This window comes from Oncorhynchus kisutch, linkage group LG8 (genome assembly GCF_002021735.2).
Source record: "Oncorhynchus kisutch isolate 150728-3 linkage group LG8, Okis_V2, whole genome shotgun sequence".
Classification (NCBI taxonomy): domain Eukaryota; kingdom Metazoa; phylum Chordata; class Actinopteri; order Salmoniformes; family Salmonidae; genus Oncorhynchus; species Oncorhynchus kisutch.
This window is the reverse complement of record NC_034181.2, coordinates 51,579,927-51,597,943: the sequence shown is the minus strand read 5'-3', so window position 1 is coordinate 51,597,943 and position 18,017 is coordinate 51,579,927. Positions and strand designations below refer to the sequence as shown.

Genomic DNA, 18,017 nt, shown 5'->3' with positions numbered 1-18,017 from the left:
TTTTTTTATACATGTGTGATCGACCGCCTCGATTCGGTCTTATGTGAATTTTTATTTATTTATTTTTTACATTGGATAAAAGTAGAGACTCCAAGCTAGAAAATGGTATATCATACACTGCAGTTGAGGAACAATGGTGAAGTAATTCTGATTTGGAAGTTGATAAACTTTTGAGAAAATGACTCTTGAATGTTTTGGTACACCTACTGGAGGTTTCTTTGTATACCCATTCAGCATCATTCACACCCTCTTATATGGAACACCGTTTGGGTCTTTGCGTGTCAAAAAAGATACACGTCAAATAACGCGTTGACGCGTTAAATAAGCTTTTAATTTGGCATGTAAAATAACACAGTTTAATTGTAGAATGTTGTGTTAGGCCACAACTTCTGGTATTAGCTAGGTAGCCACTTGTTGTTAGTCTATTGAAATTGAACTTCAGGTCATGAAAATAAATAGCTGGACCAGGTTATGTGTTGTGAAGTTGGCCACAATAAGGATTAGTCACAATTTTGGAATTTGGTGTTTGCTTTCAAAATAAAAGTACCTATTTAAAAGTGATGCAAAAGGTTACAATTGGTGGAGTCATGCCATATTTAGACTAGATAATGTTAAACAAGGTTGGAATGTCACGTAATGAAATGGGGTATCAGTCTACTCGGTGACACCCACAGAACACAACTGTGAAGAGTTTACGCAAATATTAGCTTTGTAGCTCTTATCGCGGGACTGTGAATGAAATTCCCTCCCCAGTCAGTCTATTGTGTGTATTGACATTCATATTGCACTGTACGCTTTACCTAAGGATTGGGGACCAATGAAATTCGGTATCAGTCTACCCAATATATTTTTTCCCAACGTCCTCCTCAGAGTTATCAGACTCCAAAACATCCACGCAGTGTTGTTTTTCCTTTGGAATAGTGTTCAATCTACATAGGTTGACAGTAAATGTGGCTCAATTCATAGTTCTTTCAGAGTCCCACAATAAGAGCTACAACGCTAATGTTCTCTGGGTGTCAATGAGTAGACTGATACCCCATGTCATTGAGCCACAATCCATAGATAAGGCTGTGCATTGAAATAAGTATGCCCCTAATTTTTTATTTTATTTTATTTATTTATCTGTTATTTTACCAGGTAAGTTGACTGAGAACACGTTCTCATTTGCAGAAAAGACCTGGAGAATAGTTACAGGGGAGAGGAGGGGGATGAATGAGCCAATTGTAAACTGGGGATTATTATGTGACTGTGATTTTTTGAGGGCCAGATTGGGAATTTAGCCAGGACACCGGGCTTAACACCCCTACTCTTACGATAAGTGCCATGGGATCTTTAATGACCTCAGAGAGTCAGGACACCCGTTTAACGTCCCATCCGAAAGACGGCACCCAATGTCACTGCCCTGGGGCATTGGGATATTTTTTTTTAGACCAGAGGAAAGAGTGCCTCCTACTGGCCCTCCAACACCACTTCCAGCAGCATCTGGTCTCCCATCCAGGAACTGACCAAGACCAACCCTGCTTAGCTTCAGAAGCAAGCCAGCAGTGGTATGCAATTTTAAAGTCTAATACATCCAGTGTGATTTCAGCAGATCTCTGTCAAATTAGGGTTATTTTAGATGACACCTAGGTAACTATAGCTACTGAAACAGATTGTCATTTTGCTATGTTTTTGTGGAAGAACATTGTATGCATCATGAGCTAGCTAGCTTTAAAAAAAATGACCAGCACTGTAGGTGCGCGTTTACCAGCATAATAGCATACATATCGATGAATCGTTGTGAAATATGAGTGAAAGTGTAATCAATGCGTAATAACTACATAAAAAATTTATCAATGTGTTAAATTATTACATGACATGCAGTCATATTCAGGTCTTGATTGGTCAACAAGCTTATTTGACACATCACACTGATCTTTTTTTTACATGCAAAGACCCAAATGGCATTCCGTACTCTTAAGCTTTAGCCCCATCCATATCTTTAAGGAGTCACATGTGAGGCTATGTGGCAAACACACCCTATATCAAATACAATTGAAGTTTATTTGTCAGATGCACAGGATATAGAAGGTGTAAACGATACAGTGAAGTGGTTACTTGCATAGTAGCAATATCAAAAACAGTGTGTCCAGATAAAATATTTTTATCATTTTTTGATGACACTTACTCGACACACTTGTCTAAGTTGATGGGTAATGTGAAGGAAATGCTGTAACCAACCCCCAGCCAAATCTAGATAAGTGGATGGGTCACCTCAGCCACGCTCAAGGTACTAAACGATATCATAACCGCCATCGATAAAAGACAGTACTGTGCAGCCGTCTTCATCGACCTTGCCAAGGCTTTCGACTCTGTCAATCACCAGACTCAGTAGCCTCGGTTTTTCTGATGACTGCCTTGCCTGGTTCACCAACTACTTCACAGTCAGAATTCAGTGTGTCAAATCGGAGGGCATGCAGTCCAGTCCTCTGGCAGTCTCTATGGGGGTGCCACAGGGTTCAATTCTCGGGCCGACTCTTTTCTCTGTATATATCAATGATGTTGCTCTTGCTGCGGGCGATTCCCTGATCCACCTCTATGCAGACGACACCATTCTGTATACTTCCAGCCCGTCCTTAGACACTGTGCTATCTAACCTCCAAACGAGCTTCAATGCCATACAACACTCCTTCCGTGGCCTCCAACTGCTCTTAAACGTGAGTAAAACCAAATGCATGCTTTTCAACCGTTCGCTGCCTGCACCCGCACGCCCGACTAGCATCACCACCCTGGATGGTTCCGACCTAGAATATGTGGACATCTATAAGTACCTAGGTGTCTGGCTAGACTGTAAACTCTCCTTCCAAACTCATATCAAACATCTCCAATCTAAAATCAAATCTAGAATCGGCTTTCTATTCCGCAACAAAGCCTGCTTCACTCACGCCGCCAAACTTACCCTAGTAAAACTGACTATCCTACCGATCCAAAATAGCTTCCAACACTCTACTCAGCAAACTGGATGCAGTTTATCACAGTGCCATCCGTTTTGTTACTAAAGCACCTTATACCACCCACCACTGCAACCTGTATGCTCTAGTCGGCTGGCCCTCGCTACATATTCATCGCCAGACCCACTGGCTCCAGGTCATCTACAAGTCCATGCTAGGTAAAGCTCCGCCTTATCTCAGTTCACTGGTCAGTGCACTGGTCACGATGGCAACACCCACCCGTAGCACGCGCTCCTACAGGTGTATCTCACTGATCATTCCTAAAGCCAACACCTCATTTGGCCGCCTTTCGTTCCAGTTCTCTGCTGCCTGTGACTGGAACGAATTGCAAAAATCGCTGAAGTTGGAGACTTATCTCCCCCACTAATTTCAAACATCTCCTATCTGAGCAGCTAACTGATCGCTGCAGCTGTACATAGTCTATCGGTAAATAGCCCACCCAATTTTACCTACCTCATCCCCATACTGTTTTTATTTATTTACTTTTCTGCTCTTTTGCACACCAATATCTCTACCTGTACATGACCATCTGATCATTTATCACTCCAGTGTTAATCTGCAAAATTGTAATTATTCGCCTACCTCCTCATTCCTTTTGCACACAATGTATATAGACTCTCTTTTTTTCTACTGTGTTATTGACTTGTTAATTGTTTACTCCATGTGTAACTCTGTTGTCTGTTCACACTGCTATGTTTTATCTTGGCCAGGTCGCAGTTGCAAATGAGAACTTGTTCTCAACTAGCCTACCTGGTTAAATAAAGGTGAAATAAATAAAAATGTTTATGAAATGGCCGTAATCACCCAGACACACTTGGCTAATTTGATGGGTCATGTAATAATCCGGCCGAAGTGGAGTGTTGTTTAGACATGTAGCTCGCTAGCTAAGTAGCTAGCTAGCTAAACAATTTTTTAAAATTTATTTTACCTTTATTTAACTAGGCAAGTCAGTTAAGAACAAATTCTTATTTTCAATGACGGCCTAGGAACAGTGGGTTAACTGCCTGTTCAGGGGCAGAACGACAGATTTGTACCTTGTCAGCTCGGGGTTTCGAACTTGCAACCTTTCGTTTACTAGTCCAACGCTCTAACCACAAGGCTACCGTACTACTACCAACAAAAACTTTGTCATAGCTGTAGTATGAATCTGCAGGTAGCTAAAGCTAACAAACTAGCATTCAATGTTAGCTAGCAAACCTTAGGAATCAATTTACAATTTACATATATTAGTTATAGCCTGATTCGTATCATATTACTTCACAGATCATACACTTAACGTTAGCTAGCGAGCCAGCAACGTTTGCTAGTTATCTAACAGTATGCTTTAAATTACAAAATGAGAAACTTATCTGCAAATGTAACTAGATTCCTACCCGTATAAATGGATGAACGCTTTTGTGGCAGATTGGAACCATTTAACTCTATTTTTGTTTGTAGCTGTTTGACCAGTCACTCCGGGTTCACACTAACCGTGGCGTGTGCAGCCCAGCACTTTTTCCAACTGATCTGTCGATAGCACCTGCTGAATTCAGGGCATCAATTTGGTTTAGAAACGTAGCACAACTTGTGTAGTTCTTGATGGATAATGTTATATCTTTCAAAAACAGTGCGATAGAAAGGACCGTCAAGACGTGCTGAACAGCTTAGGTTATAGACCGAAGCATGCTACATAGCAGACCAATCCAAACTCATCTCCCAGCATGTCCAGCCCACCCATTATCTTAGCCAATCATGGCTAGCGGGAAGGTTCCTGACTTTTTTGTGACTAAACCGACTAGGCTGGTAATTGACCAATTGTATTCATATTTATGGATGGAATAGAAGTTTTTTATTAAAGCACATGAGAGTTAACGTTCCAGATGGCATTTCAGCCCCAAAAAATGCATTTTGATAAAATTTAAATGTTTATGTTCAAATGCCGCTACTGTGAAGTAGTGAAGTGCGATATACCCTTAGTTTCCTGAAACTAGTCATATACATAGTATATTTTAAAAACATAACCGGGAATGCACAATACAGTCAGAGACGTTGTGGTACCTAGACCACCAGTTAATACAGATTTTTCGTGTCTTTTTGTGTGTTTCCATGAGACGGACACAGTCTGCTTTCTTTAATAAACACACACACTTACTCCTTTAGTCCAGGAGCCTGCTATTGCCAAGGACACATCTGCTATTTTCTGCAACAACGGTGGAGCTGCCCAGACCAGGCTATATCTGTCCTGGCATACATAGGAGAGAGAGGTGGGAGAAAGGAAGGCAGTTGGAGTACTGGGCAGATCTTTCACTATCTGGAAGATCTGCCCAGGTTATGTATACAAAGAGGTGGTTACAGTCCACTTTACGTTAGCGATCTGTCATGACTGGGACCCATTTAAATGAACGGGAAAATGTATTTCCGTAGCGATTTAGTGTAATATACTTGACTTGTCAGTCACATATCGACTCTTGGTTTTTCAACCTCAATTCGTCCTCTGTAAGACCAAGACATGTCAGACACAGATAAGATATCATAGGTAGCTAGGGCCTCCCGAGTTGGTGCAGTGGTCTAATACACTAGAGATCCTGGTTCAAGTCCAGGCTCTGTCGCAGCTGGCCGCGACTGGGAGACCCATGGGGCGGCACACAATTGGCCCAGCGTCGTCTGGGTTAGTGGAGGGTTTGGTCTGCAGGGATGTTCTTGTTCCATTGCACTCTAGCGACTCCTGTGGTGGGCCGGGCTGACACGGTTGCCAGGTGTACAGTGTTTCCTCCGACACATTGGTGTGGCTGGCTTCTGGGTTAAGCGGTCATGGTGTCAAGAAGCAATGAGGCTTGGTTGGGTCGTGTTTCGAGGACGCGTGGCTCTCGACCTTCGCCGCTCCCGAGTCCATACAGGACTTGCAGCGATGAGACAAGACTGTAACTACCAATTGGATACCACAAAATTGGGGGGGGGGGGGGGGGGGGGGGGGGGGGGGGGGGGGGGGGAGAGAGTGAAAAAAGTGCTAATAAAATATATCATAGGTAGCTAAGTAAGCCAAATGTAAAGATAATTTGGATCCCATTCATTGGATACCATTTATGTCACGAAAAGGATTAATGCTGCCAAGTTGCTGTTCCAGCAAGTCTAGAAAGGTTTGAGTAAGTCAGATTCAGCATTTGCTGCCTTACCCCTATATAATTATCTACAATTCTACAAATTGAACTGTAAAACTGCGTTGTTTCACTTCTAAATAGGTGACTCTATCCAAACTTATAATGTCTAGACGTAAAGATTGACATTTTAGGAACACAAAACAACATTAGTCTATTAAATGCCTCCATGGAAAAATACATAAATAATAATACATCTATACAGTGGGGAGAACAAGTATTTGATACACTGCCGATTTTGCAGGTTTTCCTACTTACAAAGCATGTAGAAGTCTGTAATTTTTATTCTAGGTACACTTCAACTGTGAGAGACGGAATCTAAAACAAAAATCCAGAAAATCACCTTGTATGATTTTTAAGTATTTCATTTGCATTTTATTGCATAACATAAGAAAATAACTAGATTGCATCATACCTTGACCCTCCATGTCTGTCTGTCTGCTCTTTGTAGTTGATGGATTGCACCAACCACAAGTCTCTCTTCTTTTTTCCCCTTTCTCTTCCAGAAGTCTCCAGCACAGACACAGCCCACGGCATACTAGTATCCACCCCCACAAAACGGCCCTGCAACTCAGGTAGCTAAGCCTCGACGGACCTAACACTAGGTTTCCGTGTCAGGCGCCATGTTCCAACTACGGGCCTGTCAACTCTACTTAACGGAGCCGGAATGGAGTGAGACTGGTGTCGGAGGGAATTGGAATCAACCACTATTAATTGATCCAAAATGGCAGAGTTAATTGACCCGATAGGTAGACTGTAAATTGAATGCAATAAGGGGAGATATTGGGGAAAGTAGACTACCTCACATTTGTTAGGTAGTTTTCATTAAGTATATTCCCCATGCAATTGAAACTGCACCCGCATTTCAGTGAGCAAGTAAGTGAAGTGACCATAGTTTTAGGCGCTCCAGTATTATGTAATATGGCTGCAATATATGGCCTTTCTATCTTATTAAGGTTGACATTAAGGAGTGGACACACATGCACACACACACATTTGTCAGCAAGACTTAAACGACTAAGGAACTCCTCTTTCTCTGCTGGAGATCACATGTTTCTACCCTCCATTGAGGGCCCTTGCTGCTAAAAAGAAGACCCATTAAAAAGGCAGAAAGACTGGAGATACCAAAGGGACTTCTACATTCCAAATTGCACCCTATTCCTACATGGTGCACCCAGAGAGATTCCATAGGATAATGGGTGCGGAGGAATCGATCGTGAATGCCAAAGATTCGCCGGTCAACTTGGCCTAGTTCTCAGAAATGTATCGAGCGAAGATCTTTGTTTGTCTCTGTGATGGAGGAGAAAAATCCTGACCTAAAACTGACTTCTGGGCAGATGCTTGACTCATTTTGATTCAATCAGGATTCAGGATTAGACCCACCAGTTGCATAACAACTGAAATTCCCAGTCGGTAAAGTACTGTATATGGGTATCATTGTTGTCTGTTATTTTGTTGTAGAATTTGATGGGGGACATGCTTTAATTAGCCCAATGCAGCATTTCTCAAACATCTCCTTGGGGACCCTCAGCCGTTCCTTGCATTTGATGTATTACAGAGGTAGCACACCTGATTCAACTTATCATCAAGCCCTTGGCTGCATTTCAAACTCATAAAAGACACCCTCTTCCACTTACCCTCGTCTTATGCCCTTGGGGGAATCCCCGTCACTGTCTTGGAAGTTGGTCCAAATGATTAGCAAAACAAGGGAAGTTCTTAACGTAAGCTCCTCAGCCCTTGTTTTTGATCGAGTTTGCAAGTGTACAGTGATGTTCACTTTGGGGCCTGAAACACCCCATAATTAAATTTGCAATGATTGTACATCCGCTAAGAAAAGTTTGCTGTAGCTTAAAACGTCAATATGGGAAAGTCAACATAAGTAAAAACAAATGTCAAAAGGTTCGAAATTGTGCTACTAATGCACATGACGGCACAAACACGTCTCAAATCAAATTTTATCTATCACACGCACCGAATACAACATGAGTAGGTGTTTCACCTTACAGTGAAATGCTTACTTACAAGCCCTTAACCAACAATGCAGTTTTAAGAAAATCCCCAAAAAAGTAAGAGATAAGAAAAACAAATAATTAAAGAGCAGCAATAAATAACAATAGCAGGGCTATATACAGGGGGTACCAGTACAGAGTCAATGTGCGGGGGCACCGGTGTTGAGGTAATTGAGGTAATTATGTACATGAGGTTAGAGTTATTAAAGTGGCTATGCATAGGTAACAGAGAGTAGCTGCAGCGTAGGATGGGACAATGCAAATAGTCTGGTTAGCCATTTGATTAGCTGTTCAGGAGTCTTATGGCTTGGGGGTTGAAGCTGTTTAGAAGCTTCTTGGACCTAGAGAACAATATACGACTAGGGTGTCTGGAGTCTTTGACAATTTGTAGGGCCTTTCTCTGACGCCGCCTGGTATAGAGGTCCTGGATGGCAGGAAGCTTGGCCCCGGTGATGTACTGGGCCGTATGTACTACCCTCTGTAGTGCCTTGCGGTCGGAGGCCAAGCGGTTGTCATACCAGGCAGTAATGCAACACGTCAGGATGCTCTCGATGGTGCAGCTGTAAAATCTTTTGAGGATCTGAGGACCTATGCCAAATATTTTCATTCTCCTGAGGGGGAATAGGTTTTGTCGTGCCCTCTTTACGACTGTCTTGGTGTGCTTGGACCATGTTAGTTTGTTGGTGATGTGGACACCAAGGATCTTGAACCTCTCAACCTGCTCCACTACAGCCCGTCGATGAGAATGGGGGTGTGCTCGGTCCTCCTTTTCCTGTAGTCCACGATCATCTCCTTTTGTCTTGATCACATTGAGGGAGAGGTTGTCCTTGCACCACACGGTCAGGTGTCTGACCTCCTTATAGACTGTCTCATCGTTGTCAGTGATCAGGCCTACCATTGTTGTCATCAGCAAACTTAATGATGGTGTTGGAGTCACGCCTGGCCTTTCGGTCATGCGAACAGGAAGTACAGGAGGGGACTGAGCACGCACCCCTGAGGGGCCCCCGTGTTGAGGATAAGTGTGGCGGATGTGTTGTTACCTACTCTTACCACCTGGGGGCGGCCCGTCAGGAAGTACAGAATCCAGTGTTTAGTCCCAGGGTCCTTAGCTTAGTGATGAGCTTTGAGGGCACTGTGGTGTTGAATGCTGAGCTGTAGTCAATGAACAGCATTCTCACATAGGTGTTCATTTTGTCCAGTTGGGTGCAATAGAGATTGCATCATCTGTGGATCTGTTGGTGCGGTATACAATTTTAAGTGAGTCTAGGATTTCTGGGATAATGGTATTGATGTGAGCCATGACAAGCCTTTTTTAAAGTATGTCATGGCTACAGACACACGTCTTTTTTCCAACAGTTGTTTACAGACCGATTATTTAACTTATAATTCACTATCACAATTTGAGTGGGTCAGAAGTTTACATACACTAAGTTGACTGTGGCTTTAAACAGCTTGGAAAATTCCAGAAAATGATGTCATGGCTTTAGAAGCTTCTGATAGGCTTATTTACTTAATTTGAGTAAATTAGAGATATACCTGTGGATTTATTTCAAGGTCTACCTTTCAAGCTCAGTACCTCTTTGCTTAACATCATGGGAAAATCAAAAGAAGACCTCAGAAAAAAAATTGGAGACCTCCACAAGTCTGGTTCATCCTTGGGAGCAATTTCCAAATGCCTGAAGGTACCACGTTCATCTGTACAAGCAATAGCACGCAAGTATAAACACCATGGACCACGCAGCTGTCATAACGCTCAGGAAGGAGACACGTTCTGTCTCCTAGAGATGAACGTACTTTAGTGCGAAAAGTGTAAATCAATCCCAGAACAAGAGAAAAGGACCTTGTGATGATGCTGGAGGAAACTGGTACAAAAGTATATATCAACAGTAAAACGAGTCCTATATCGACATAACCTGAAAGGCCACTCAGCAAGGAAGAAGCCACTGCTCCAAAACCGCCATAAAAAGCCAGACTACGGTTTGCAACTGCACATGGGGAGAAAGATCGTACTTTTTAGAGAAATGTCCTCTGGTCTGATGAAACAAAAATAAAACTTGTTTGCCATAATGACCATCATTATGTTTGGAGGGAAAAGGGGGAGGCTTGCAAGCCGAAGAACACCATCCCAACCGTTGAGCACGGGGGTGGCAGCATCATGTTGTGGGGGTGCATTGCTGCAGGAAGGACTGGTGCACTTCACAAAATAGATGGCATCATGAGGGGTGAAAAAGTGATGTCCTAACCGACTTGCCAAAACTATAGTTTGTTAATAACAAATTTGTGGAGTGGTTAAAAAAACAAGTTTTAATGACTCCAACCAAAGTGTATGTAAACTTCCGACTTCAACTGTGTGTATTTATGTGTGTGTGTGTATATATATATATATATATAAGGTTTTTCTTCATTTTCTGTATTGTAGAATAATAGTGAATACATCAAATCTATGAAATAACACTTGGAATCATGTTCATTTCACTGGACTATAATAAAGGTGAAATTCAGTATTTTATTGCATATGTCAGCTTAGAACCCACTGAAGGCTTATAATTATTTTGTAAGTTATCTGCTGCAAAACTTTGTTTTGACCTCAACAAGCAGTAGTGTCAGTATGCAAATCAGCGAGCCAAATGAACATCTCTTTCATCGATGTGTTTAGGTTCCTAACGTTCACCATGAAGATTTGTTCAAAAAGAGCCGTTTGTTCGAGTACGACCCTTCACTAAAACACACTCTTAATGGATCGGTGTGGCCTTTTTGTGTGTGTTTTCTTTTTGTGTTCGAGCAGCCTCTGAGTCAGAGAGTGACGCATCACCAGAGAAGAGCGCACGGGTGGGCCCCGGGTCTAAGGAGTCGTCATCTACCAATGGGGGTCCCAAGCAGAAGAGAAGCCGGCGCTGCCACCGATGCCATACCAAACTGGAGCTGGTACAGCAAGAGCTCGGCTCCTGCCGCTGTGGTCAGTACACACGCACTCATAAAAACATAAACAGACATAGGCCTACATGTCTCCTGAGTGGCTCAGCGTTCTAAGGCCTCTTGCACTGAGATGCAGTGCGTCACTACAGTCCCTGGTTAGAATCCAGGCTGTATAACATCCGGACGATTTTGGGAGTCCCATACGGCTTCTCACAATCAGCCCAGTGTCGTCCGGGGTAGGCCGTCATTGTAAATAAGAATTTGTTCTTAACTGACTTGCCTAGTTAAATAAAGGTTACACAAACATATGGGACACTTTTATACATGCAAGCAAACACAGAGGCTCATACATACTTACACTCACACACACACGTTCTCATACAAATGCAGGTATGCTAACATTCCTGTGTTAACACGCAGTGCAGTGCATTCGGAAAGTATTCAGACCCCTTGACTTTTTACACATTTTGATAGGCTACAGCCTTATTCTAAAATGGATTAAATAAAGCATGTTTCTCATCAATCTACACACAATACACCATAATGACAATGCAAAAACACGTTTTTAGAAATGTTTGCAAATATATGAAAAAAATGATACAGTATATACTTATTTACCTAAGTATTCAGACCCTTTGCTGTACAACTCAAATTTGAGCTCGGGCATTCTGTTTCCATTGAGCATCCTTGAGATGTTTCTACAACTTGAATGGAGTCCACCTGTGGTAAATTCAATTGATTGGACATGATTTGGAAAGGCACACCACTATATAAGATCTCACAGTTGACAGTGCATGTCAGAGCACAAACCAAGCCATGAGGTTGAAGGAATTGTCCGTAGAGCTCCGAGACAGGATTGTGTCGAGGCACCAAAACATTTCAGCAGCGTTGAAGGTTCCCAAGAACACAGTGGTGTCTTTCTTAAATGGAAGAAGTTTGTTAACCAACAAGACTCTTCCTAGAGCTGGCTGCTCGGCCAAACTGAGAAATCAGAGTAGAAGGGCCTTGGTCAGGGAGGTAACCAAGAACCCAATGGTCATCTCTGACAGCGCTCCAGAGTTCCTCTGTGGAGAGGGGAGAACCGTCCAGAAGGACAACAATCTCTGCAGCACTCCTCTGGAAAAGGCACATGACATCCCGCTTGGCGTTTGCCAAAAGGCACCTAAAGACTCTCAGACCATGAGAAACAAGATTCTCTGGTTTGATAAATCAAAGATTGAACTCTTTGAACTGAATGCCAAGCATCACGTCTGGATGAAATCTGGCACCATCCCTATGGTGAAACATGGTGGTGGCAGCATCATGCTCTGGGGATGTTTTTCAGCAGCAGGGACTGGGAGACTAGTCAAGATCGAGGGAAAGTACAGAGATTATTGATGAAAACCTGCTTTGGAGCGCTCAGGACCTCAGACTGGGGTGAAGGTTCACCTTCCAATAGGACAATGACCCTAAGCACACAGCCGAGACAACGCAAGAGTGGCTTCAGGCCAAGTCTCTGAATGTCCTTGAGTGGCCCAGCCAGAGCCCAGACTTGAACCTGATCGAACATCTGTGGAGAGATGGGAAAATAGCTGTGAAGCGACGCTCCCCATTCAACCTGACAGAGCTTGAGAGGATCTACAAAGAAGAATGGGAGAAACAAACACAGGTGTGCCTAGCTTGCAGCGTCATACCCAAGGAGACTCAAGGCTATAATCGCTGCCAAAGGTTCTTCAACAAAGTATTGAGGAAAAGGTCAAAATCCCTATGTAAATGTGATATTTCTTTGTTTTTGTTTTTAATAAATTTGCCAAAACTTCTTTAAGGCTTAGCTATATATATATATATATATATATACTGTATCTGATAACAATCATATCATGTTAGTAAGCCTATCATTTCAGCCACAAAGCAGTAGTTGTAGGCTGCTTAATGTGTCATTACTGTAGCCAACGCCCGGGCTTTATTAGCACTGCTATTTATTATGACAACAAGTCATTCTAATGATGGCTTAATGACACGTCTCGCTGTTAGTGACTGACTGCTTCCCCGCCAAATTGATGGCACATTCTGTTTAGAGCTAGCAGCATTTTCACAGCAAAGTTAACTATCACTCGAGAAAGCGCTTTCCCTGCCGTTTGTCAGTAGAAGTACCTCACTTGATCCGTTTATCTATTGGCTGTGCTTTGTTTTTGGCTGTGAACGTTTTTCAGTGCAATAGCTTTGTCCCTTTATCTTATATTAACCATGCTCTGTTTGTAGTTGTGTGTTAACTGTTAACACAAGTAGGTACATCTGTTAGCATTTTACATGTCAGAGGGTGTGTGTGTGTGTGTGTGTGTACGGTGCATGTGTCCATATGTACACAACAGTCACACACACCACTTCAGGGACACACACCAGTTACTTTAGTCACCAAACCTCTTTCTCCTCATACTCCCACCAAGCCACGCTCTCCCCTATCCCACTCCCCTTTTGCGTCCATCAGCCACTCCCTCTTCCACCATTACCTTCGGCTCCATGCTAGCCCCGCTGTAGCACCACACCACCCCACACACTACCACATCTTTCTTTATTCATTCCTGTGCATGGCTTAATAATTGCCTCTGCCACTCTTCAATTAAAGGGCGCTTCGGTCGCTGTCGCTCTGAGACTTTAATCAGTGTTCGTCGCTGTCAGGAACATTATGCATATTAACGAATACATTAAGACTCCCAACGTAACTAACGAGTCGCTCTCTCTCTGTGTATTATTGAGACTCCTTTCAGCTACCAGGGCTTTGTGGAGGACCGACACAATGGAAACTCAATGGGGAGGATCGCTGGTGGTAGTGTCTTCACTGGCAATGATACTCAGGCAGCTTAGCTCCTAAGGGCTGATTTGAGATCAGGGATCTTTGACTGACAATGATACTCAGGCTGGAGTGTATTGAAGAAGGTGGGTGTTGTACCTCCTAATGATTGACTCGAGGTCAGTCCTAGCGCCTAAGAATTGGTTTGTGAATACATGTTTCAGGCGTAGAGTATTGAAGACAGGCGGCGTTGTTTCTTAGGACTGATTTGAGATTCGGTGTTTGATGTACTCATTGGTGTTCTCGTGAACACAGAACTGAGAACAGAGTATAATAGCATTAGAATACTTTATTCTCGATACTCTGTTCTCAGTCCTTAGGAGCTAAGCTGCCTGAGAATCATTGCCAGTGAAGCCACTACCACCAGCGATCCTCCCCATTGAGTCTCCATTGTGTCGGCCCTCCACAAAGCCCTGGTAGCTGCATTAGCTGCAATTGCATTAGCTGGGGTTGAAGCTTTACAACGTGGAGATGCATTTGCTTGTCTCTGTTCTATTGAATTGTATCTGGATGTATTGACTTATTAGAGAAAATGTTGCCACTATACTGTAGCTAGGGGATCGTGGTCTGTGCCCAATTTAACTTTTGAAAGAATTTGAAAAAGTACACTTCTGCACCCTTACTCCCCTTCTCCATCTCCTCTCTTAATCTCCTCTCTATCTATTCACATCTTCATTTAATCTTTTTTGTCCCCCTTTCCTGCCCATCACCATCAAAATATGTAGCCTAACAACAAGGGTGCTCCCAAAGAGGACAAAATGTTGCCTAAAAAAACTGGGGGAGGGCCAGAAAAGTAAGGGAGTTTAACTATTGGTGCAACGACACATATGTAAACCAATTGAAAAAGGAGAACAACGTTTCTCCTGCCTCATTTTCTCCCCACTCCATAACTCCCCTATGTTGAAGAATGCATTACATGTATTTAGGTTTGGAAATGTCCATAAGGCTTCCCAGCTGAAACAGTTTGGTAGAGTTTGTACATCTATGACAACATTCTGTGATGTTTTTGTTAGTTTTGGACTTCAGTGAGGTTTTTTTCGGCTGTTCAGGCACACATTATTTTCTGGAGGCAAGCCGAAGTTTGGAGCCGAAGTCTACGCCCCTTCATCGGTGATTGGTCAACAGTATGGATTCTTCAATAGTCTTTTAATGAGACGACTCATTTTCATGCACATTTTTCATTGAGAAATACTTCACCAAACATCTTACTTAGATGTAAAATTGTGCGACTAAGATCTATTCGGCAAAACGTCAGAATGAATGAGACTTCTTGTTAGATTCATTCGGACTATTTTGAGAGAGTGTATGCTGGCTACAGCTTCTCAAAATGGACACATTACTATTGATAATGCGTTTTTCTAGTTTTTCAAGCAAAGGTCTTTTAAGGGAGTATACGATCACACTCGTTCCGTTCGGCAAAGAGCATAGTCAGCACCACTTCAACATTTTTGGGGTGTGTCAACTAATGCTATATATAAAAAGTAAAAAAACATCTCACCTTCTCACCAACAGGCTATGTGTTCTGCATGCTCCACCGGCTGCCCGAGCAGCACGACTGCCTCTTCGACCACCTGGGGCGCGGGCGTGAAGAAGCCATCCTCAAGATGGTCAAGCTGGATCGCAAGGTGGGCCGCTCATGCCAGCGCATCGGTGAGGAGTGCACCTGAACCCCCCCCCATCCCCAACCCCGATGATGAGAGCGAGGAAGAGGAGACTGCATCCTAAATCATTCATCTTTATCCAGAAATGTGCACTTGTACAGCCCCCCTCATGGATTTCTTAAAAGTATAGGATTGGTGTAAAGCATTGGTTGCGTTGTTAAATCAATGTGAAAAAGTGTGTAAGTGGAGACTTCGGGGAATGGGTGGCAAATGGGGACGGAGACAAATGCTCACTTTATACTCACTCTTGTCCCCACTGCCACTTTTTGTTGTGACAATGCTCTTACCTCAAATAAGCAGACAAAGCACTTCTAGTTTTCGCACCCCGACAAGGGACTGCTAAAGCCACCTATCTGTCACTTCCCTGTCTGCCAACCTCATAATAAAGACCAGAGCCCCCTCATGTCATCACTATCACAGAGTGGGATGAAGTTACCCCCTAAACACTGATCTAAGGTCAGTTTTTAGTTCAGGTCAACCCACTGATTAAGGGTATGATGCAAGGGAGGTTAAGCTGATCTTAGATCTGTACCTAAGGAGCACCTACCACCCCAAGACATCCCTTGAATCCCTCTCCCTCCACTGTTTTGTGATTTTGACCTATGACTTTTGAGCGTGTCACACCCACCACTGCTTCTCAGCCTTAAGAACAGGGGCATCCCTGTTCAGAAAAAACTAAAGCCATCTGCTGCTTATTGCAACTGTCCCTATCATCATCACCACCACCTCAGGTTGTGGGAGAATCCAATGAGGGGTTTACAGGGGGAGAGGCAGGGGGGGGTTGGACTATTGCAACTCCCTTCCCCTTCCCCCCTCCCTTTCTGACCTGCCTGCTGCTGTTGACACAACAGCCATTTTCTGTATCTTGGGAGAGAGAACTTCCTTTCTAGACAACAGGCACCGATCGTCCCCTAGTTAGTGGGGTTGGATTAAAAATGGAACAGTCGGTCTGTCAGGGATTTAATTAATCTCCCCGAGTGAGTTTCAGTCGCTATGGAGACGGAAAACACACCCCTTGAGATTTCCTTTGGCCATGATGTTCATGCTACTACGGGTGCTGGCCAAGGATAAACTTCTAAGATGGACACAAAAGCAAAGAGCTGTCACGAGACCTCTATATGTGCCTCTATCGGAATCTGGTTCCCCCTGCACACATGCGCACATACATACACAAACACTCTTACATACAGTTCAGCCCACATGCGCAGAGCACAAGGACAGCTAAGCAAAATCAAGTGGTACACATTGGACGGGGTGAATTTGTGGAGAACCTTTTGACAAAGTTCATGGTTATGGTTATTCTGGTTTCGCTCGATATAACCCATAATATCTTAGCCATGGACTTAATTTCCCATCAGCCCCCACTGTTTGAAATGTTTCTGCGACGCCTCTGTCTCTCGATGCCATCCCCGACCCCTCGGTAGGATTCTAACTCCCTCTTTCTTTCACAGATTCTCTTCTTCCTGCCCTTGCCATCGCACACCACTGTCTTTCTCCTTTCACTCTCTCCATTCCGTTTCCAGACAGCATGTCTTGCTCTCACCCACCTTACTCTCCATTAATCCTTCCCTCTTTCATTCTCATTTCTCCACAGTATTGATTTTCTCACTTGCTTGCTCTCGCGCGCACACTCACACACACACACCTCTTCTTGCCAAAGAGCGAACACTGAGTGAGAGGTTGGGGCCTGGCCATAGGTGGGGCTGTGGGGCTACAAGCAGAGCGGGGAGGAAAAATGTAATAGAAATTGAATTGTCGTAAAATAATATTGTATGTGAAAGAAAAACCCTTATTTAACCCTCTTTGTTTTTTAAATGTTATTTTACTTACACATTAGCATAGTGCTGCATTTTTTGTTTGACGTTTTAAGAAAAAATGGATAAGAGAATTCTGTAGCCTTCGTTTTCTTTTGTTCCCTTTTGTTGCTAAAAAATAAAGTAATAAACTGGATGAGAGGAGGTGTAGTGTGGTCAATGTCTCATGTCTCATGGAGAGATGGATGGAGGGAGGAGCATGAACAAACACTGGGCCGTGTTTAGCAGGGCACAATGTTTCGGTAGAAATATGCAACTCAGAACAAACATGCCTATGTCGTCAGCTCTTGTATGAATGTGCGTACATCCTATTTCAACGGCACGTGTGTATGGTGTCTGTGTGCAGTCTACACACATTCACACATTTAACAGGTAGTTTGCTACTTAGTGTTTGCTGGCACTGTGCATGCTGTTGGCTCTGTGCCATGATGGCTGAGGCAGAGTTTTATGGTGATGTAAATAGCTGTTTATTGGCGACAATATACCCACTTGCAGCTGCTCTGAATTACAAAAATAATTTGTTAAGTGTGTGTGTGTGTGTGTGCATTTACGTGTGCTTGCGTGTATGGTGCCCATGTGCTTTTGTGTATGGAGATTTTTACAAACAGGCAAGGTGGGTATTTGATGCCATCCTCATATCCACTAATTAGTGTTTTCGATAAA

The 18,017-nt window shown here is 43.2% G+C and overlaps 1 protein-coding gene across 3 annotated transcripts in view; it reads left to right on the top strand.

Moving 5' to 3' along the window:
• Window positions 1-18,017, top strand: part of zfand3 (zinc finger, AN1-type domain 3) — a 61,118-nt gene that overhangs the window by 27,914 nt on the left and 15,187 nt on the right. Inside the window, exons 4-6 of one of the 3 annotated variants that reach the window (XM_020489362.2) lie at window positions 6,631-6,699; window positions 10,919-11,089; window positions 15,392-17,495. In XM_020489362.2, the coding sequence (XP_020344951.1) occupies window positions 6,631-6,699; window positions 10,919-11,089; window positions 15,392-15,546 (395 nt within the window). In that variant the 3' untranslated portion in view covers window positions 15,547-17,495. Of the gene's footprint in view, window positions 1-6,630; window positions 6,700-10,918; window positions 11,090-15,391; window positions 17,496-18,017 lie in introns of those variants that run through there. The other 2 variants (XM_020489361.2, XM_020489364.2) reach the window with 2 other exon arrangements.